Genomic DNA, 23,183 nt, shown 5'->3' with positions numbered 1-23,183 from the left:
TTCGGCCCCTGGGCTACCAGCAGCCGAGAGGCCCTTTCCACGAATTGTCAACGATGGAGACGCCCGGCGCCCGAGTTGTCAATCACAGCGAGGCACCGTCGCAGTCTGTCAGTCATGGCGAGACTCCGCCCATGAAGCTGTCAAGAATGACGACCCCGCCCCAAGCCCGTCAACATCATGGTGAGCACCCGTCCCAACCTGTCAATTATGGCGGTGCCCCTCCCCCTAGCTGTCAGCCATTGTAATGCCCCTCCCCCGTGCCGTCAATCATAGCCGTGACCCGCCCCCTAGCTGTCAGCCATTGCTGTGCCGCTCCCCCTGGCTGTCAGCAATGGCGAGGCCCCTCCCGCGGGCTGTCAGCCATGGCGGTGCCGCTCCCCCCCCCGTGCTGTCAATCATGGCGGTGCTCCTCCCGCCCCGTCTTTGATGTTTTGGCGCGATTTGGCGGCGGCTGAAGAGGAGAGTGGGGATGTCGGGGCTGCATTCGGAGCCTGTTTTCGGGCTGACTCAGGCCTGGGTTCGCACCGCTGAGGCCCTGGCCGCGCTGGAGGCGATGCTAGAGTGCTCGGGCTGGTAACTGCCGAGCTTATACCGGCGAGGTTTAGAGAGCCGGGGTTGGGGGGGGGGGGGGGGGGGGGTGGTGGGGGTGGAGGTAATAGGATCCAGAGGGGGGGAGGGGCTTGAGAATGTGGCGTGGGGTGGGAGTGTAGGGGGTCAGGGTTTGAGAGTGTGGAATGGGGCTGGGTGGGGGTTGTGCTGGGGAAGGGGGTGTAGGGGGTCAGGGTTTGAGGGTGTGGAATGGGGCTGGGTGGGGGTTGTGACGGGGAAATGGTGTAGGGGGTCTGGGTGTGAGGGTGTGGAATGGGGCTGCTTGGGGGTTGTGATGTGGAAGGGGTTGCAGGGTGTGAGGGGGTTTGAGGGTGTGGAATGGGGCTGGGTGTAGGTTGTGATGTGAAAGTGGTGTAGGGGGTCAGGGTGTGAGGGGGTTTGAGGGTGTGGAATGGGGCTGGGTGAAGGTTGTGATGTGGAAGGGGGTGTAGGAGGTGAGGGTGTGTGGGGGTTTGTGGGTGTGGAATGGGGCTGGGGGGCGATTGTGATGGGGATGGGGGTGGAGTGTGGGGGAGTGGACTGGGTCTGTGCAATGGTTTGACCTTGGCTGCTGGGTCCAGTCTTTATTAGTGCAGACCTGGCCCATGCTGCTCGCCAACTTAGAGCAACAGCAAGCAATCTATCAGGTGGTTTGGACAAGTGGGTGTCGTTCAGTGATGTTGGAGCGTGGCTTTTTGTGTTGACCCCTGTCCCAGTCCAGAAGTGCTGATCCACGACATGATGGTTAGCTGTCTGCATCACTCATGGTAGCCCTGAGGTAGTGCCATGCTGTCTCAAGAATGAGACATTAAAAACGAGACTCCGTCTGCCCACTCAGGTGGATGGGAAGATCCCGATACTCTTTCAAAGACAGCAGGGCATTCTAATGATGTCCTGACCAACATTCCTCCCTTAACCAACAGTAATAAGACACTCCTTATGGATTAGAAGATAGCAAATATTACGCCGTGTTTAAGAAAGGAGGGAGAGAAAAAATAAGGAACCACAGGGCAGGTAGTCTGACATCAGTAGGAGGGACAATGCTGGAATCTCTTATTAAGTATGTGAAAACGGGGCACTTAAAAAAAAATCATGTAATTAGAGTCAACATGGTTTTCTATAAAGGAAATTGTGTTTGACAAATCTTAGGTTTTTTTGAAGGTGTAACTTGCAGACTAGATATGGAGAAACCAGTTTGGTGTAATATACTTGGATTATATGATGGCATTTGATAAGATGCCACACAGTAGGTTTGTTACACAAAGTTGGGGCTCATGGGATTGGGGAGTAATTTATTAGCATGGATTGAAGATTGTTCAATGGACTGAAGAGCAGAAATAAATGGGTCACGTTCAGGGTGGCACAATGTCACTGGTGTGATGCTGCAAGAACTCAGTAATATATCCAAGTTTCCTGACAATATGTAGCTAATTAGCGAAGTAAACTGTGATAAGTACACAAAGAGGCTGCGCAGGAATATAGACAGGTTAAGTGAGTGGCAAGAAGGTGGCCGATGGAGTATAATGTGTGAAATTACCCATTTTGGTAGAAAAATGGAAAAACAATATCTTTAACAGGTAGGAGTCCAATAAATACTGGTATTCAGAAGGTTTTGGGCATCCTTGAATGATTCACCAAGTTAACATGCAGGTACAACAAGAAATTAGGAAGACAAATAGTATGTCAGCCTTTACTGTAAAGGGGCTGTAGTATAACCACAAGGAAGTGTTGCTGCAATTTAATAGCACTTTGGTGATGCCATATCAGGAGTGCTGCATGTAGTTTTGGTCTCCTTACTTAATGAAGGATGTACTTGCTTAGGAGGGTGGGGGGAGGGGGGTGCAGAGTGAAGGTTCACTCAGTTGATTCCTGGGATGAGAGGGCTGTCCTGTGAGCAAAGATGGAGTAGAGTGGGCCTACATACTGTTGAGATTAGAAGAATGAGAGTTGTCTAATTGAAGTGTTTATTGACAGGTAGATGTGAGAGACTGTGTTGACTGGCTGAAGAGTCTGGAATTGGGTCACAGTCTCAGGATAAGGAGTTGACTAGGACTGAGTTGAGATCAAAGTCATTAGTTAGAGGCTTTAGAATTTTCTGTTCCAGACAGCTATGGATGCTTAGTAACTGTGTTTCTTCAAGGCAGACATTGATGGATATTTGGGCACTAAGAGAATCAAGAGATAGGGGGACAGGATGTTAAATTGAAGTTAATGTAAGAGTTGAGCCATGATCTTGCTGAATGGTGGGGCAGACTCGAGGGGGTTGTATGACCTATTCCTGTGCAGTTCCTTATGTCAAATTATCAGTGCCAGAACAACAACCGAGATGATCTGGTCATTCACTTTGTATGTTCAGGAGCTTGCTGTGTGTACTGTAGCTTCCCTGCATCCTTTAATTTTTTTCCCCAAATAGATACCAAAAAACAAAAGCATAATTCATTGTAAGATTTTTATGTATTTCTTGAGGTGTGTTTTCTGCTTTTGATAGCTGTTTGAGTCTCGCACATGGAGAGCAGCAAATATATTTATTTTACAGTATGTTTCTTGGTCATTCTGTTTTTCAGTTGCAAACTGCTTCAGGAGCCTGTCTGTCTTGGAGGCTGTGAGCATGTATTTTGCCGGTAAGAGCATAGTGTAGGATGAGTTGTCAAAATCTGACTATTGGCAAATAAAATTGCTGCTAAGAATGCTGTTGTCTTGTTCATGTTCACGTAACACTATGTAGGAGCTGCTATTAGCGATGAAGCTAAGTGATCCCCCAACCAAGGGATCAGGACAAACCTCTGTAACCATGGCACTTCTGGTCACAAATGGTGGTGGACAATTCAGTAACCAGTAGAAGGAGGAGACACAATGAACATCCCCATCCTTGGCGACGGCAGAGCCCAGCACATGAGTGCAAAAGAAAAGGCTGAACTATTTGCAACCACCTTCAGCCAGAAATGCTGCGCAGATGATCCTTCTAAATTCCTGACAGATGTTTTCACTGAGCAGATGAGAGCCGTAAACCTTGGGTGCTAACCTCCTAAGCCAAGGATAGAAGGAGCTGAATGATAGGTAATTTCTAACTTCCAAAGGCTTATATCACCTTATCCAGTGAAAAATAATGGAGAAAACATGCTGTTAAGTCAAGGAATCGTCCCTCAGCTCCCAGCAACCACCTCTGGAAAGTTTTTGACTGACATCGATCTGAAGATTTTAGGGACTGTCTTTGAGTTCAGCAACCTCAATTTGAAAGTCTACCTGTTAATGTCCACAGAGTAAACATAGAGCTGAAAATATGCAACAGGTTGATCTTCTTAAAAGGGCAGATATTCTATCGGCTTGAAACCCATCACCAGAACTGATAAAGGAAAATGGGGACAACTGACTAAGCTACCTTGCTTCATTTATCCCAAAACCATACTGTTTCTATTTGTGAATGTTGATTATTCTGAAGCGTTTTTCTGCTTTATTTTTCTGATTTCCAATGTTTTGCTCTTTAATTTTATGCAAGTTCTTGGTCAAAACAGTGCAATTTCAAACAACATAAGGAGCATTCCCCTTTACTGTTCAAACCCTTTGTATAATGGGTATGTTAGGAGATGTAACTGCTAACTGCCCACGTGTGTCTCGGGATTTCTCAACAGAAGGCCAGAAGCTCAGCTGGGACAGTTTGACTGCAGTGGTTTTCACAAGGTGTGAGATTCAAAGGCCCTGTACGATGGTTATCTAAAGTATTGTCAAAGCGCAGACATCTTTGTCAAAGTTTCTATGTTTGAAAAAAAGATGGACATGCACTTCTATAATGCCTTTCATGACCTCAGAACATTGCAAAGATCTTTATAGCCAATTAAGTACTTTTGATGTGCAGTCACTTGCACTGTAAAAATGATGCATTGATTTTGATAAATGGCTTTGATTTTAGGGAATTATCAGAGCTGTAGCCATTTATTGCTTTTATTTCAGCAATGTTAGGGGGAGGAGCTGGAATAGGCTAAGCCTGGGGATAGCATGGCTGATTAACAGCTCTGCCTTGAGACCTTTTGCGAAGGGGACATATCATTGATTGGCTGGAATCTTCTTTGACAGTCACAAAAATTGTAGCTGAAGAAAGATATTCAGTGCATCTTAATGTATCCATCCATAATGACCCTAAAGACTCCAATGCAGCAGGAGCCAGTTAATTCTTGATTTTATTTGTTTGCTCTTGGGATATGGGCAACACTGACAAAGCAGTAATTATTATTGCATGAAGGGTCAATCACATTGCGTGAGACTGGAATCATGTTGCTTGCTGGTGATTTTATTATTTCATGTATCAGAGAGAATAAAGTAATGTATATCTCACTGCTTCCTGCTCATCTGCCTGGTATAAATGAAAACAGTTGTTTCAAAGGCTTAGTACTTGGTAGGAATGATAATTCAGTCCATTGTAGAAGAGAGATTAATCAAGTAGCCAGTGTTTAGAGTTATGCTCCTTACATATCACTATTGTTTACCCAGATATTGAGGAGGGAAAGGTGCTCTTTGATTTGCAGGGCCCTGAAGTTGTGTCCAATGACATTGAATCCAAGAGATATCTAGCTTATTAACTCAAAGCTCAAATGTGACAATCAGAATTGTGAAAACAAACCACTGTTCACTCGACTGCTCTTAAAATGAAACATTATAAATTCTGTGCCGCACCTGACCAATTTAGCATAACTACTTTAGTTGTATCATGGTGTATTGCTCAATTAAAAACGTGGTTCTGTAATAAGCAGTTTTTTTGATACCCTCTCCAACATTTCTCTTTGCCTTAAACAAAAAGAAATGATCTGATTATTCATCTCATTGCTACTTGTGGTGATCACATGATGCAGAAGGTGGCCATCACTTTTCTGCCCAGTCACTGTATTTGCATATGATTGTATGTGAAACCCTTTGAGATGCTTCTGAGAGATATAAGGTGCTATATGAATGCAAGTCTGTCTTAACATTGTTATAATGAGCATTGTTCTTCTAGCAGTTAGAACAGATTCCTTCCTGTGCAGGCAGATGTGCACATACACACTCCAAATGAAAAAGTTGAGATGGTTTATTATGCCCTCAGTAGGTTCCTCAGCAGTACTAGAAGGACAATTTTAAAATGCCCATTACTTCACTTAACCTTGATAATTCCATTGAGAGTTTATTTCTTTTTCTCCCTCTCTTTCAACCTCTGTCTCCCCCTCACTTAGTTCAAACACATATACATGTGTTTTTTCCTAATTGTGATGCTATACCTGTCCACTTCCTATAATAAGTGTGGTCCACACTGGGAAGGATAATTCATCTGTTCTATGGTCTGACCTGCTGAGTGTTTCCATTATTTTCTGTGTTTCTTTTTTTTTAAGATTTTCAGCATCTGCATTACTTTGCAATTTAGTTTTCTTCAGCTAGTTTTCAATTTTGGGAGGCACAGAGAAGAGGCCAGGTTGCTCTCACTTGGAGTAAGAGGGTGATTATAAGGCTACTTGACTCTTGGCACACTGCTGCACCTCACCCAGAGGCTGCCAGCAGAGTGATAGGGAGAGGGAAGGAGCAAGTAATGAACTTGGATGTGGAAAATTGCAGGTGGTTTGAATATTGTGAAGAGAATTGGTATGAGCTGAAGTCTGCTGTTTTTACAGAGTTTGTGTTGCTGATTCCTTTGGAAAGAACTGTCCAGTATGTCACTCTCCTGCCTGGGTGAAAGATCTGCAGCCAAACAGACAGCTACACAGCATGGCCAATCTGTGCAGCCAGCTTCGAGGTCTACTGGATGAAAGAGGCTCTCCAGGTAAAACTAGGACTCGAGAATGGTGTTTGCCATTGACAGTTTGTTTGACAGTCTGATACTGACTCATAAAATAAAAGCAAAATACTGTAGATGTTGGAGACCTGAAATAAAACAGTGCTGGAAAAGCTCAGCAGGTCTGGCAGCATCTGTGGAGAGAGCGAAACAGAGTTAATGTTTCAAGCCCAATATAACTCCACTTGGACTCAATGTTATCTCTGTTTCTCTCTCCATGGATGTTGCCAGGTGTGCTGAGTTTTCCAGCACTTTCAGTTGATACTAACTCATGTTCAGATTGAAGGAACATTACCTTGATTCTGCTATTTGAAAAACTTTTCTTTTTTGCCTGTGTTGGACTGAATTTGTCTCACTTAAGTTATTTTCTCCTCATAAATGCATACATCTCTCTTGGTACAGTGTCATTAAAGTACTAAGTTAAATAAGCTAAGCAAAGCTGAAATATGTTTAGGTCCTTTCTTGGTGCTTTAGTGAGTGTACCTAGAATTTTCCTGCTTTATCAATGCTTGTGCTGAATTCGCTGATCGCACCCTGAGTGAGGAGGGGAGAATTGGCCAGGTAAAAGCAAAATTCTGCGGATGCTGAAAATCTGAAATAAAAACAGAAAATACTGGAAAAACTCAGAAGGTCTGGTGGCATCTGTGCAGAGAGAAGCAGAGTTAGCGCTTTGAGTCTGTATGCAGACTCAAAATGTTAACTCTAATTCTCTCTCTACAGATGCTGCCAGACCTGCTGAGTTTTCCCAGCATTTTCTGTGAGAATTGGCCAGGGTTTGTGCGTCCATGCTGCAGTGTATGTTGTATGTTTTTTAACTAGAGTAAATCAAAGGTACGATCAAGTAGGGCTTTAAACTTTTTGAATTAATGCTTTTATTAACAAGGTTTACAGATAGTGATGCAGACAGCCTTTAAATCATAAGCTGGGAGTTTGAAACTCCGAATTGCTGATTGTTCTGCTTCATGAATGTGCAAAGGTTAATCCTCTCGCTATACCCTGGGTGATAATTTAATAATCCACTGTCATCTTGCATTGCATTCTTCTGGTCTGCCTTGTGCACTAAGCACTTGATCTTGTATACAGACTCGCATACTGTTCTTGAACCTCTTGGTAATTTTCCATTCTCTTTCCCATGGTTACATAGACTGATGTTACCAGACACTACCTGTGTTACCACAGTCTCTCAAGGCCTCCTTAGTTTTAGCCATCCAGTCAGTCTGTGTAACTTGTTGAGAGTTTAGTCAACCTTCCCTGTATACCCTCTTTCACAGTCTTCTACCATAACTCGCCTTTAATTCTTTCTCTGTAATTGTGGGTGACTTTAATCTGCATATAGATTGGGCAAATCAAATTAGTAACAATACTGTAGAGGAGGAATTCCTGGAGAGTATACGGGATGGTTTTCTGGACCAATACGTTAAGGAACTAAGTAGAGAACAGGCCATCCTAGACTGGGTATTGTGTAATAAGAAAGGAATAATTGGCAATCTAGTTGTGCGAGGCCCCTTGAGGATGAGCGACCATAAAATGATAGAATTCTTCATCAAGATGGAGAGTGATGTAGTTGATTCTGAGACTAGGGTCCTGAATCTTAATAAAGGAAACTATAATGGTATGAGGCAGGAGTTGGCTATGATGGATTGGGAAATGTTACTTAAAAAAGGGATGACGGAGGATAGGCAATGGCAAACATTCAAAGAGCGCATGGGTGAACTGCAAAAATTGTTTATTCCTGTCTGGTGCAAAAGTAAAATAGGAAAGGCAGCCAAACCATTAGTTACCAGGGAAATTAGAGATAGTATTAGATCCAAGGAAGAGGCATACAAATTGGCCAGAAAAAACAACAGACCTGAGGATTGGGAGCACTTTAGAGTTCAGTAAAGGAGGACCAAGGGATTACTTTCCCCTTCTTAATCAGAGTACGAGAGTAAGCTTGCGGGGAACATAAAAACTGACTGTAAAAGTTTCTATGGGTATGTGAAGAGAACAAGATTGATGAAGACAAATATAGATCTCTTACAGTCAGAAACAGGGGAATTTATAATGGGGAGCAAAGAAATGGCTGACCAACTAAATGCATACTTAGGTTTTGTCTTCACAAAGGAAGACACAAATAACATACCAGAAATGTTGAGGAACACAGGGTTTAGTGAGAGGGAGGAACTGAAAGAAATCAGAAATCCCCAGGGCCTGATAATCTACATCTCCGAGCATTTAAGGAAATGGCCCTAGAAATAATGGATGCATTGGTGGTCATCTTCTGAGATTCTATAGACTCTGGAATAGCTCCTACAGATTGGAGGGTAGCTAATGTAACCCAACTATTTAAAAAAGGAGGTACAGAGAAAACAGGGAATTATAGACCAGTCAGCCTGACGTCAGTAGTGGGGAAAATTCTAGAGTCCATTATAAAAGATTTAATAGCTGAGCACTTGGAAAACAGTGGCAGAATCGGACAGAGTCAGCAAGGATTTACAAAAGAGAAATCATGCTTGACAAATCTACTGGAATTTTTTGAGGATGTAACCAGTAGAGTTGATTAGGGGGAGCCAGTGGATGTGGTTTATTTGGACTTTCAGAAGGCTTTTGACAAAGTCCCACATAAGAGATTGGCATGTAAAATTAAAGTGCATGGGATTGGGGGTAGTATATTGAGATGGATAGAAAACTGGTTGGCAGACAGGAAACAAAGAGTAAGAATAAACGGGTCTTTTTCCGAATGGCAGGCAGTGACTAGTGGGGCACCGCAGGGATCGGTGCTGGAACCCCAGCTATTCGCAATATATATTAATGATTTAGATGAGGGAACTAAATGTAATATCTCTGAATTTGCAGATGACACAAAGCTGGGTGGGGAGATGAGCTGTGAGGAGGATGCAGAGATGCTTCAGTGTGATTTGGACAAGCTGAGTGAGTGGACGAATGCACGGCAGATGCAGTATAATGTGAATAAATGTGTTATCCACTTTGGTAGCAAAAACAGGAAGGCAGATTATTATCTAAATGGCTATAAATTGAGAGAGGGGAATGTGCAACGAGACCTGGGTGGACTTGTACACCAGTTGCTGAAGGTAAGCATGCAGGTGCAGCAGGTGGTAAAGAAGGCAAATGGTATGTTGGCCTTCAAAGTGAGAGGATTCAAGAACAGGAGCAGGGGATGTCTTGCTGCAATTGTACAGGGCCTAGTTGAGACCACACCTGGAATATTGTGTGCAGTTTTGGTCTCCTTATCTGAGGAGGGATGTTCTTGCTATAGAGGGAGTGCAGCGAAGGTTTACCAGACTGATTCCTGGGATGGCAGGTCTGACATTTGAGGAGAGATTGAGTCGGTTAGGATTATATTCGCTGGAGTTCAGAAGAATATGGGGGTATCTCATAGAAACCTATAAAATTCTAACAGGACTAGACAGGGTAGATGCAGGAAGGATGTTCCTGAAGGTGGGGGAGTCCAGAACCAGTGGTCACAGTCTGAGGATACGGGATGGACCATTTAGGACTGAGATGAGAAGTTTCTTCCCCCAGAGAGTGGTGAGCCTGAAGAATTCGCTACCACAGAAAGTAGTTGAGGCCAAAACATTGTGTGTTTTCAAGAAGGAGTTAGATATAGCTCTTGGGGCGAAAGGGATCAAAGGATATGGGGAGAAAGCGGGAGCAGGCTATTGAGTTGGATGATCAGCCATGATCATAATGAATGGCGGAACAGGCTCGAAGGGCCAAATGGCCTATTCCTACTCCTATTTTCTATGTTTCTATGTTAACAGGTAAGTAACCCAGCTAAAGTCCAAAAATTCTTCAAAGTGTGCGGGCATGTGTACTTACCAGTGGGTGACTATAAGTAATGGGGTTAGGGAACTTTATACTCCACAGGAATATTTCTTCAACAGCACTTGCAAAGAGAGCTTTCCACCTGAGAATGGATTTTGAAGTGTTCCTGCACTAACACTGTTTAGTGCGTGAACGAAATTAGAAAGTAGAGAATTTTCAACCTTTTTATTCGTTGCTTCCTTATTATTTAAAAAAATTGCCTGTGTGTTAGTGTTACTGATGGTGTAAATAGCTCAGTTGTTCAGCTTGATTTGTTTCTTGACATCAATTTGCCAAAGTAGAGACAGAGACAATATAAAACAAGAACACAAGAAATAGGAGCAGGAGTAGACTATATGGCTCATCGAGCCTGCTCCACAATTCAACACGATTATGGCTGATCTTGGGCTTCAACTCCATTTTCCCGTCCGTTCCCCATATCCCTTAATTTCCTGAGAGACCAAAAATCTGTCTATCCCAGCTTTAAATGTATTCAACAATGGAGCATCCACAACCCTCTGTGGTAGAGAATTCCAAAGATTCACAACCCTTTGAATGAAGTAATTTCTCCTCATCTCAATCATAAATGATTGGCCCCTTATCCTGAGATTGTGCCCCTCTGTTTTAGACACCCCCGCCAGCCAGCAGAAACAACCTCTCAGCTTCTACCTGATCAGGTCTCTTCAGAATTTTGTAGGTTTTGATGAGATCACCTCTCATTCTTCTAAAATTCAGAGAATATAAGCCCAATTTACCAAGTCTCTCATCATAGGGCAACCCCCTCATTCCAGGCTCTAATTTAGTTAACCTTTGCTGTACCACTTCCAATGCAAGTATATCCTTTCTTAAATGTGGAGACCAAAACTGCACATTGTACTCCAGATGTCTCACCAAAACCTTGTACAATTGTAGCAAGCTTCTTTATTCTTGTGCTCCAATCCCCTTGCAATAAAAGCCAACATTTGCCTTCCTAATTGCTTGCTGCACCAGCAATGCTAACTTTTTGCGTTCCATGTACAAGCACACCCAAGTCTCTTTGAACATCAACACTTAAAAGTTTCATGCCTTTTAAAAGATATTCTGCTTTTTTATTATGACCAAAGTGAATAACTTCTCACTTCCCTACATTATACTCCATCTGCTATCATATTGGCCACTTACTTAACCTGTCTGTATCTCTTTGTAGTCTCTGTGTCCTCCCCACAGCTTACCTTCCCAAACAGGTTGTTATCATCAGCAAACTTTGATACATTACTCTCAGTCTCTTCATCTAAGTGATTAATATAGATTGTAAATCGCTGAGGCCTCAGCATTGATCCTTGTGGCACTCCACTATTCACTGCCTGTCAACTTGAAAAAAGCCCCATTTATGCCCACTCACTGCTTTCTATCTGTTAACCAACCCCCTATCCATGCTAAAATATTACCCTAACTCCATGAGCCCTTATCTTGCCTATTAACCTTTTGTATGACATCTTATCGAATGCCTTTTAGAAATCCAGATATACTAAATCTACTGGTTCCCCTTTGCCTACCCTACTAGTTACATCCTCAAAAACTCTTAATAAATTTGTCAAACAGGATTTCCGTTTAGTGAAACTATGTTGACTTGTTTTAATCATACTGAGCTTTTCTAAGTACATTGTTAAGACTTAATACGGAATAGGTTTCAGCATTTTCCCAGCCACTGATGTTTGGCTAAATGGCCTGTTGTTCACTGTTTTCTCTCTCTCTTCTTTCTTGAAAAGTGGTGTATTTGCCAACTTCCAAGCTAACGGAACCATTATCTAAGGAATTTTGGAAATTCGTAGCAAGTACATCCCCTTGTTTGCAGCTGTCTTTTTTAGAACTCTAGTATATAGGCCACCAGGTCCCAGGATTTATCGGATTTTAGTCCCTTAAGTTTCTCCAATACTTGTTTTCTACTGATATTAATTTCCTCACTTTTTAGACCCTAGCTTACCAACCGTTTCTGGTATGAAACTTATGTTTGCTCTGTGAAGACAGCCACAAAATATTTGTTCAATGCCTCTGCCATTTCGTCATTCCCTGTGATAATTTCTCCTATCTCTGCTTCTAAGGGTCCAATGTTTACTTTAGCTCCTCTTCCTCTTTACATAGCTTTATAAGAGTTTATAAAAGCTCTTACAATCTATTATATTTCTGGCTAGTTTACCCTCATGTTCTATTTTTTCCCTTTTTATCAACTTCTTGGTGACCCTCACTGGTTTCTAAAACACCCTCAATCCTCAGACTTGCTAGTGTTTTTTCAATGTTGTAAACCTCTTTTAATCTAATATTATTCTTCAAGAATGAGTCACGGATGGGTCTTTCTTGATGAATTTTTGCTTCCCAGTGAAATGTGTTTTTGTTGAACATTTTGAATTGTTTTCTTAAATGTTTCCCACTGTTCATTTACCTCCATACCTTTTCGTCTATTTACCCAATTAGCCTTAGCCAGTTCTCCCCTCATACCTATGTAATTGGCTTTGTTTAAGTTTAAGATTTTTGTTTTTTTTATTCATTTGTGGGATGTGGGCATCACTGGCTAGGCCAGTATTTATTGTCCATCCTTAATTGCCCTTGAGAAGGTGGTGGTGAGCTGCTTTCTTGAACCAATGCAGTCCACATGGTGTAGGTACACCCAGAGTGCTGTTAGGGAGGAAGTTCCAGGATCTTGACCCAGCGACAGTGCAGGAATGATGATATATTTCCAAGTCAGGGCGGTGAGTGTCTTGGAGAGGAACTTCCAGGTGGTGGTGTTCCCATGTATTCGCTGCCCTTGTCCTTCTAGATGGTAGCAGTCGTGGGTTTGGAAGGTGCTGCCTAAGGAGCCTTGGTGAGTTTCTGCAGTTTGTCTTGTAGGTGGTACACACTGCTGCTACTGTTTGTCGGTGGCGGAGGGAGTGAATGTTTGTGGAAGGGGTGCCAATCAAATAGGCTGCTTTGTGCTGGGTGGTGTCAAGCTTCTTCAGTGTTGTGGGAACTGCAGTCATCCAGGCAAGGGGAGTTTATTCCATCACACTCCTGACTTGTGCCTTGTAGATGGTGGACAGGCTTTCGGGAGTCAGGAGGTGAGTTACTCACCGCAGGATTCCTAGCCTCTGCTGTTATAGCCACAGTGTTTATATGGGTGGTCGAGTTCAGTGCCTGGTCAGTGGTAACCCTTAGGATGTTATAGTGGGGGATTCAGCAATGGTAATGTCATTGAACATCGAGGAGTGAAGGTTAGGTTCTCTCTTGTTGGAGAAGATCATTGCCTAGCACTTGTATGGCATGAATGTTACTTGCCATTTGTCAGCCCAAGGCTGGATATTGTACAAGTCTCAGCATTTGGACATGGATTGCTTTGCTTGTGATAGGAATATGTCACTTACAAACTTAATATGGAATTCAGTTGTATTATGTTCACTATTTCCCATTGGATCTTTTACTATGACATTACTAATTAACCCTGCTTCGTTACACAACACTAGATCTAAGATGGCTTTGTTCCTAGTCAGCTCCATAACATTTAGGTCCAAGAAACTGTCATGCAAACATTCTACAAGCTCATCGTCGAGACCATTCTTGCCAATTTAATTGTCCCAGCCTATGTGAAGATTAAAATCCCCCACAATTATTATATTTCCTTTGTTACAAGTGCCAATAGTTTCTTCTTTAATACTCTGTTCAACTGTATAACTATTGTTAGGGAGCCTATTAACTACTCCCACCAGTGTTTTCTGACTCTTGTTATTCCTAATTTCCATCCATTCTGATTCTACTTCATGATCTGAGGCCAGATTCTTTCTCACTAATGTCTTTATGTCACCTTTTACTATCGGCTACCCCTCCTCCTTTGCCATTCTGTCTGTCTTTCCGAAATATTGTGTACCCTGGAATACTTATTTCCCATCTTTGATCACCTTGTAACCATGTCTCTGTGATGGCGATTAAACCTACCTCTATTTGCGCCACTAGTTCATCTATCTGTTGCTTTGAGCTTTCAGATAAAGAACCTTTAATTTCAATTTTTTACTTCTATTCACTGGAATGTCCTTATTTGCTTATGTACAATTTTTGTTAAACTCCCTTCCTTCCCGTCTCACTTTGCTTGTCTTTACCCATGTTGCTATACTGTTCTGGTGCCTCAATCTTTCCCTCTGGATTTCTAAATCTCTTTCATCCAAACCCTCCTCACACCCTACACCACCCCCTCATGTTAGTTTAAAGCCCTGTCCATAGCTCTAGTTATATGGTTGGCCAGGACACTGGTCCCAGCCCATTTCAAGTGGAGGCCATCCCAACAGATTAGCTCATAAACCATAGAAAAGTTACAGCACAGAATGAGGCCACTCAGCCCACCATGTCAATGCCAGTTGAAAAAGAAAACATAAACTAGCCACCCATTCTAATCCCACCTTCTACCACCTGGTCCGTAGTGTCTCAGGTTACAGCACTTCAGGTGCTAAACTAGGTCCCTTTTAAATGAGTTGAGGGTTTCTGCCTCCACTACCAAAACAGGCAGCGAATTCCAGGCACCCACCAACCTCTGGCTGAAGATGTTTTTCCTCATGTCCCCTCTAATCCCTCTGCCAGTCACCTTAAATCAATGCCCCCTGGTAATTGACCACTCCGCTAGGGGAAACAGGTCTTTCCTATCTACTCTATGTAACTCTTTCGAGTACAAACACATTTCCATCTGTTCCTATTCAGATGAAGTTACATTGTTTCATAGTTTGCCATTGTGAGATTTGAACTCTTGATCTTGGGGTTACAAACCCAGTACCATAACCACTTGGCTATTTAGGCCAAGCCATCTACTCTATGTAGGCCCCTCATAATCTTGTACATCTCAATTAAGTCACGCCTCATCCCCCTCTGTTGTAAGAAAAGCAACCCGAGCCTATCGAATCTTTCCTCATAGCTGCAGTTTTCAAGCTCTGTCAACATTCTTGCAAACCTCTGTACCCTCTTCAGAACAATGATGTCCTTCCTGTACACAAAATTCCAGTTCCCTCTTCCCTGAGTACTGATGTCAGTGCCCCATGAATAAAAACCCCAATGCCCACACTGCTTTTTGAGCTATGCGTTTACTTCTCTAACCTGCTTGACCCTATGCCATTTGGCACGTGGCTCAGGTAACAATCCAGGGATGATTACCTTTGATGTTCTGTGTTTTAATTTGGTCCCTAGCTCATCAAATTCTCTTAGCAGAACATCATTCCTGGTTATACCTATATTGTTGGTTTCTAGGTGTACCACGACAATTGGATTATCTCCCCGTCCCACTCAAGTTCCACTCCAGTCATGTGGAGATGTCCTTAACCCTGGCACCGGGCAGAGCTCCAGGTTGTGGCTGCAGAGATCTACACCCCTCACTATACTGTTTCCTATCATTACTGCATTCCTCTTTGCTCCCCCCACTTGAATGGCATCTGTCACCATGATGCCATGCTCAGTCCGCTCATCCACTTTGTAGCCATTCTCCTCATCCACAAAAGTAGCAAGCACCTCGCATCTGCTGGACGATGTCAGAGCCCGAGGCTCCTCCATCACCACATTTTCCCCATACCTGCCTAACCTGCAGTCACACTCTCCTGTCCCTGACTATTGACTAACTCTAAACTTCTGCCTAACCTAAGGGCTGTGATTGCCACCTGAAACAAAGTAGTCAGTTAACTTTTCCCCTCCCTGATGCCTCGCAACGTCCGCAACTCAGATTCCAGCTCAGCAACTCCGAGCTGAAGTTGCTTAAGCTGCAGACACTTTCTGCAAAAATGGTTGCCCAGGATTGCAGTACATTCCACAGATTCCCACCTACTGCAGTCATGGCACGCCACCAGCCCTGACATTCCTGTCCAGCCTTATTTATTTAATTAGTCAATTAATAATTTACACAGATAAAGTAATTAAAAGTTGCACTCCCCTCACTTGGAGACAAGGAAGAAAACTCAAGGAAGAAAAGTAGAAAAAGTAATTTAAAAAAAATGCTCCCCTGCACTGAATTCCCACCTGAACCAAAATTCCCAACAAATCACTCTGTTCACACCTTACTCCATCATTGTCTTCTTTCCATGCATCCCCTACTTCTCGTGTGGGATTCCCTTGTGACGAGATTCCCTCAATTATTTAAATCATGTTGTTCCATATTTACAGTGAAAATGTAAAATGTTATTGGTTAGTAACATGTTTGGTACAGGGTGTGGTTCAGATGTCTAACTGAGACTCACTAATCTTTTATCACGATTGTCTTAGTTTCTGGATGAGTTGCATCAGAACACTAACTTTTCTGTTAAAGCGAGGACAGTGTTTATTCTGCTTTTATGGCATTTGCTCTTTTTAAATGTTTTGCCAGTTATGGGTGTCATGTTGGACAGTGATGATCGGCAGGCTCCCGGAATCTAATTAGATGGCTCAAGCTGGTGGGTGATTGCGTGAAATGATTTGAACTGCAGTGATACCAGGTTTCATTTCACTACATATTACAAGAAATCAAAACACCCTGAGTCTGTTTATGGATTATGTACATTTCCTGTATCTGAGCAAACATTTCCTCTGCCAATATTTCTTCCAGTCTGGTAATATGTTGTACATGAAGACTTTTGTCACAGTTGTAGCACTGGGGGTGTTTGAAGAGATACAGGCACTGATTTTATAAGGGAGTAACAAATTGTGGAGGTGAGCCCCAAAGTGGGTAATCTTAACATCAGAGATTCAAGTAAATTCAAGCTCCTTGAGTCTCTTTCCTGACAGGCGGCCAAATCAAAACCTTGGCCAGCTGGCAGGAATAAAACTTTTTGGTTGGAGACTGTGGTTGGGACCTGTGAGAACAGTCCCTGGCAGTCTGTAAGAGCAGAAGCTGGAGGCAATCTGGGTGGTTGCAGATGCATTTGGAGTGTGGGGGAAGTGGAGAAGTCCTGCTGGAGATTCGATGGCGATCGGGTCAGGGGAGGCTGGGGCTGTGGAAGCCCATGGACTCCTTGTGGAGTCTGGGGAACACTCCTGCTCCTGGCCCACAAAGAGTTTGGACACAAGTATATTTTTGAAACTTACCAAAGCTCAGCTGCCAGGCTGCAGACAGTGAGAATCTCTCTGTACCGTTTAGTTAAGATCACATCAAGGCACTAAAGACATCATCAGGCTGCTACTTTTGAATATTAAGTGGGACCCTGCCTGCCTGAAGCAGAAGTCTCACCCGACTTGAAACTTGGCAAAGATAAGATGACATAGGAAAGTGACCTCAGGCCGGTCAGTGGTCTTGGCCCAATTTTAATGCCTCTTTTGCACCATCTTCACTGGGTGAGAAAGGTTAAGATTAAGTCCTACGTTTCTGTATTGAATGTTTTATATAGGCTATCAGAAATTCGCATCGCAATCCATTCTCTACCTCTTGGAGAGCAGTTTCTCATTTTTTGCTGCATTCTGTTTCCTGATTAAAATTTAAGTGACAGTTGTGATGGAAGATGGGTCATATCATTGTGCCTTTTTCCCACGAATGATTGGTCAAGACTACTGTAGAAAGCTGAAGCTCAGCTCTGTTTAACCAAAGGAACTGAATGGAAGGCAGGACGTTGGAGTTGAGCATTATAGAAATGATTTAAAGTTCATATGTAGTGGAACCTCTAAACAGTGTTGTTCTTTATTAGATTTTATTAACTTATAGCCTTGTATAATTCAGAACTTTCTACTTGATGTAATTGTTGTACATGGAATATAGATTTGTTTTTAATGTATTCAAGCATGTCCACATTCAACCAGAGACTACAATAATCTTTTAATAATGTAAATAGCACCTTGGGCACGATTCTTCCCGGATCATTTTCTTTCTCCCTTGTGGGAAAAGCATTTGATTTCTGTTCTCTTTCCTGCCCATAGCTCACATCTGATATCAGCAGCTCTGTGGAATGGAGAAATGAACTGTGTTACTAGGAGCATTGTTACAATCCCCATAGAGATGAATGATTTTAAAAAGAGATCAATTTCCCAACAACTGACAGAACTGAAGGACAAGATTTCCCATTTCAAGACTTTTACTGTAACAATGTTCTGACACAGCTGATGGTAAATGCTAAGCTGCTCAAATCCCAAAGGGAAACTTGAAACAACTGCCAAAATGTTTCGCAATTTTTATACATTTTGAGATGCCTGCCTTGATTTCAATAGTAATGAGACCACTAAGTCTTATAGGTTTCTTACAAAACTAAACTAAACCTTTATTAATAGAAGAAATGATTTTATGTACATACGTAGATCTACAAATTACTATTATGATAACTTCTAAATCTCCTAGTTAATCTAATTCCCACTTACACTTTCGTTACGGCAACAGTAAGACACACAGATTTTAAAAGACCCAGGCACAGAAACAGGATATCCTGAACAATTCAATTCAGTGAGTTTTCTTAATTTCAGTTCTTTGTAGACAGCAGCTTGAGGCTTAGATGCTGAAGGCTTTTCACACTTGTTCAGATCTTAGAATCCTGCCCTTACGCACAACCTTTGCTCCTTTATACATATTTTCCCCTTTGAATGCAAATTCCCATTATTTCACTATGTCTTTGGACTTTACCTCTCTGATAATCTCCCTTCGTACCAATTTTATCAATAATCATTGGAAAAAGTAAACACACTGTTTCTGAACTTGACCTAGCTAGGTGACACATTTCAGCTCTCCTTTGAAATTGCTCTTGTTCTGTTTATTTAAAAATACAAATGTCCCCTTTACACTTATGCCTACCTACTTAACATTTCAAACCTAGCTTATCTTCTAAAACTTGAAAGCCTTCACACCAGCTGCATTTAATTCAGTTAAATCTCACACACACTCACAGACATAGACCCATAGAAACAGATCCCACTATTAATCTACAGTAAATTCCAATAACATTGAGAATTGTTATATCTTTCTAACAAACAAACTAAAATCAGCTTGGATCAAGCAGGTCCAAAAACAGAAAATGCTGGAAAACCTCAGCCGGTCTAACCTCATCCGTGCAGAGAGAAACAAAGTTAACGTTTTGAGTCTATATGACTGTTCAGAGCTGAAGAGAAATGGAAATATGATGAAATTTATACTGTTTAAGGGGGGGGTGGGGCTGGTAGAGCTGGATCGAAGGCCAGTGATAGCTAGGGACAAAGGAGGGGTTGACAAAGATGTCATGAACTAAAGGACAAAGGAGTGTTAATGGTAGTGGTTAGTGATAAAAAAAAGGTGCTGATAGTGGCATAAAGGTTAGAAAGCAGAATGTGACAATAGCAGAACAAGGGTAGTATTGTGTGAAAGAACAACATGGAACAAGTAACAAATGGCCCTGTAGGGTGTGGAGTTGGGGGAGGGGGCAGAGGTCGGGGAGAAAAAGGATAAAAAATGGGATGGAAGGGGGGATGAAAAAGGGATAAAGCCACAGATAAATGAATAAAAAAGTAAGTGGATAAAAAATAAAAATGAATGTAGAAAAAAGGGGGTGAGGATGGAGGAATTCATTTGTTTTCATTACTTAACAGGTAACCGAAATGTAGCATTATGGGAAGAATTCCATAGCCACTTCAGCTTTCCAGCAGAGGTTCACTTCTACCCGTCATTCCAGGTCGAAATTTCCATTGCCCATTGACAATTGTTCCACCCCGCCGAGTTTTCCAGGATATAATTATCACCAGCAAGGCTTATCTCAATAATTCCCCATTCCTTAAATCTTCAAGAGCCCCATCTGTTCTCTTGAATAGAAATTGAAATCTGACAAGTATCCTGCTTGGTTGTTAGCACAAAACAGTTCCCCCGCTTTTTCACAGGAGTAGCTTCTTGGTTACTGCGTCTCAAACAGCAGCTGTCCATTTTCTGTGAGATACAGTGAAAGGTGTTAAAACTGTCACTTCACCTTAATGGGTTTCTACTTGAGTTTCTTCCTCTGGCGTCCAGATCACAGAGGCATTTTTCCGAAATGAGGTGTTTAAAGGGAACATTTTAAAACATAATCATCTTGTAAAGTTCAGCATTCATGACAACATAGTAACAAGAGCAGGCGTTCAGCCCTTGGAGTCTGTTCCGCCATTCAATTATATCAGTGCCAATTTGTACCTAAGCTTCAGTTACGTGCCTTTGTTCCATATCCTATAATTAACTGAACTAACAAATGATCAATTTTGGGCTTAACAATTTCAATTGATTCAGCATCCACAATGTTTTGGGGTAATGGATTTCAGACTCCTACTACCCTTTGTGATAAAATGCTTCATGATTTGATGCCTATATGGACCAACACTAATTTTAAGATTATGCTCCCTTGTTCTGGACCACCCCCCCCCCACCACAACCAACCCCAACCTCCCCACAGGAGGAAATAGTTTCTTTCTATTGGTCCTATTGAATCCATTTTATCATTTTAACTCTCGATTAGACTGTCCCTCAGCCTTGTCAACTCAAAGGAATACAAGCTGAGCCTATGTAACCCATCCTCATAATTTAGCCCTGTAAGTCATGATATCATCCAGGTGAAGCTGTGCTGTACCCCTCACAAGGCCATTACATCTTTCCCAAGATTCAGTGCCCAAAACTGACTGCAGCATTCCAAATAGGACTGAGCAAGGATGTGTACAACTGAAGCACCACAACTCACTTTTGAATTCCAGCCCCCCTTTTGAGTTAAAGACCAACGTTTCATTAGCCTTTTTGATTTCCTTTTGCACTAATGCACTAGTTTTAAATGATATTCTATGTTTGGACATCTAAATCCCTTTGTTCCCACACAACTCCTGGTCTCTCACCATTACAATACTATTTTGCTTTGTTCAGATCCAAAGTGGATGACGACATACTCATCCCACTATGAACTGCATCTGCACAGCTTTGTCCACTCACTTAGTCTACTTCTTTTGAAACTTCTTGCTCTTATTTACTGTGCCTGTCTTCTGAAAACTTGAATATACAACTCTCTATTCCTTCATCTGAGGAATTGAATTGTATTCTGTGCATTTCAAATTTTTAGATTTATTTGTGGAATATGTTTGTTTAACCTTCATGTTTGTGTCTTGATTCTCTTCTGCCTTTTTGCGCTAGATTGTTTGGCACTTGTATCTTAGAGCACCCCCAATTTCCCTGTAGGCTGACTAGCCCTGATATTTAGGTAGGCTTTCAGTAACACTCAGGATGACCAACAGAACAACTTTTCCATGAATTCCTTTTTATCTCCTGGAATTATACATTAAGCTGCTGAGATTGTACCACTTCATCAAAGGCTTTTTATCCTTCAGTGAAGGACAGAGAATAACACAGCAATGGATATTTTTGTTTAATGTTTGTTTTGTACAAAATATGTACGAGTGAATAACTAATATACATTTATTTACAACAGAAACCCTTCTAGTTTCCTAAGATTATAAAGTTGCAATATAGCACTAATTATATATTCTTTGGAATAATTTTACATGTATGCATGTTTTTTTAAAATGTATTTCTTACCCTGTTTAAACTAATTTCTGGAGAATACCAAACTAACACTCAATTTCATATAGCTCAATTCCACTCTTTTTTCAAAATATCCCTAAAAGCAAAAGTGGTTACTTGTATTCACTGCATTTTTTGAGTAGCTGTTGACTAGATTTAAAAATAATTGGTAGGCAAACATGTAACTGAACAAATCACAGTCTGCATTTGTTCAGAAGCAGTTGATTTCTGCCTCGGCAAGACTGATAAGCAAGCTAAAATTGTGTTGAACTGAGCTTGTCACACGCTTGTCTGACTGGAGTTTAAAAATAATCTCCTTGAGGCAGATGCTAATTCTAAACATGTTGATTTTCCTGCTGGTGAAAGTATTTAAACACCACGATTCTACTGCCACCTGGAATGGAGTGAGGATGATGTAGAGAGGTTGCCAGCAGGTGAAGATGGCATGGTCCTTTCCCATCTGCTAGCTTCCAAATAAATTGTTACCTTTAGACTTGACTATTCCAGTGCACTCCTGGCTGACTTTGAGGCTACCCAAAACTCTGCTGCCCACGTCCTTACTCACAACAAGTCTGCTCACCTGTCACCCTTAGGGGTTCGCTCACCTTCATTGGCTCCAGATGAAGTAATGTCCTGATTTTAAAAATTCTCATCCTAGTTTTCAAATCCCTCCATGGCCTCGCACCGTCATATCCCTGTAACAACCTCCAGCCCCACAACACATCGAGATATCTGTGCTCCTCGAATTCTTGTCTCCTGAGAGCATCCCAGTTTTAATTGCTCCACGATTGGTGGTCGTGCCTTCAGTTGCCTTGGCCCTAAGCTCTGGAATTTTCTCCCTAAAGCTCTCAGCCTCTCTCTAAGTTGCTCCCTAAAACCTAACTCTGGCCAAGTTTTGACTATTTGCCCTTATTTTCATCATATGTGGTTTGGCGTCTGACTTTGCTCTACAAGGCTCCTGTGAAGTGTCTTGGAACATTTTATTACATAAAGGTGGTGGTTTTTTGTCACTGTGGTGCTGATGCCAGCTGATTGTGAGCAGAGAATAAGTCTGATCAACATGCAGGAATAGAATTTAAAGTATAAACTTCTGTGAAGCTTCCAAGGTTAGCTACACAGAGTACAAGTTCTAATTCATTTATGCTGTTGGATTTATTAACTCCTTAGTTTAATCAGAGTTTCTCCCGAGTCCCCAAATACGATACTGGTAGGCATTGAAATAAAACATTAAAAACAATCAACGGGGAAAAAAAAGAAGGAAACTAATATTAAATAATACTACTTGATAATTTTTTAAAAATTTAAAATAAAGTAAGTGCTAATAGGTGAAAGGATATGACACAGGCACCAGTTAGCCTGTTGATTTTAATTAGGTGAATGCTCCTGAATGCCACATGAGCACATTAGTTTTGTTCACTACTCTCACTGATAGGTTTTTCGGGTGGAAAATACTAGGTTACAGTTTTGGAAAAAGCTGCCTTTTAATGTATGGAATGAGAATTTTCAGTTCCACAAGAAAACCATTGCACCCAACAAGCTTGCCCCTTTTTGGCCTGATCAAACACCGCCTAC

At 42.0% G+C, this 23,183-nt stretch overlaps 1 protein-coding gene across 1 annotated transcript in view; it reads left to right on the top strand.

Moving 5' to 3' along the window:
* Positions 1 to 315: 315 nt before the first annotated feature.
* The window catches only part of bard1 (BRCA1 associated RING domain 1), a 181,254-nt gene continuing 158,386 nt past the window's right edge, over positions 316 to 23,183 (top strand). Inside the window, exons 1-3 of the mRNA XM_041200077.1 lie at positions 316 to 573; positions 3,153 to 3,209; positions 6,222 to 6,370. Coding sequence (XP_041056011.1) covers positions 470 to 573; positions 3,153 to 3,209; positions 6,222 to 6,370 — 310 coding nt within the window. The 5' untranslated portion in view covers positions 316 to 469. The remainder of the gene's footprint in view (positions 574 to 3,152; positions 3,210 to 6,221; positions 6,371 to 23,183) is intronic.

The sequence above is a fragment of the Carcharodon carcharias genome, chromosome 12 (genome assembly GCF_017639515.1).
Source record: "Carcharodon carcharias isolate sCarCar2 chromosome 12, sCarCar2.pri, whole genome shotgun sequence".
NCBI classification, from domain to species: Eukaryota; Metazoa; Chordata; class Chondrichthyes; order Lamniformes; family Lamnidae; genus Carcharodon; species Carcharodon carcharias.
The sequence above is the reverse complement of the archived record's forward strand: the minus strand, read 5'-3'. Positions and strand labels throughout refer to the sequence as shown.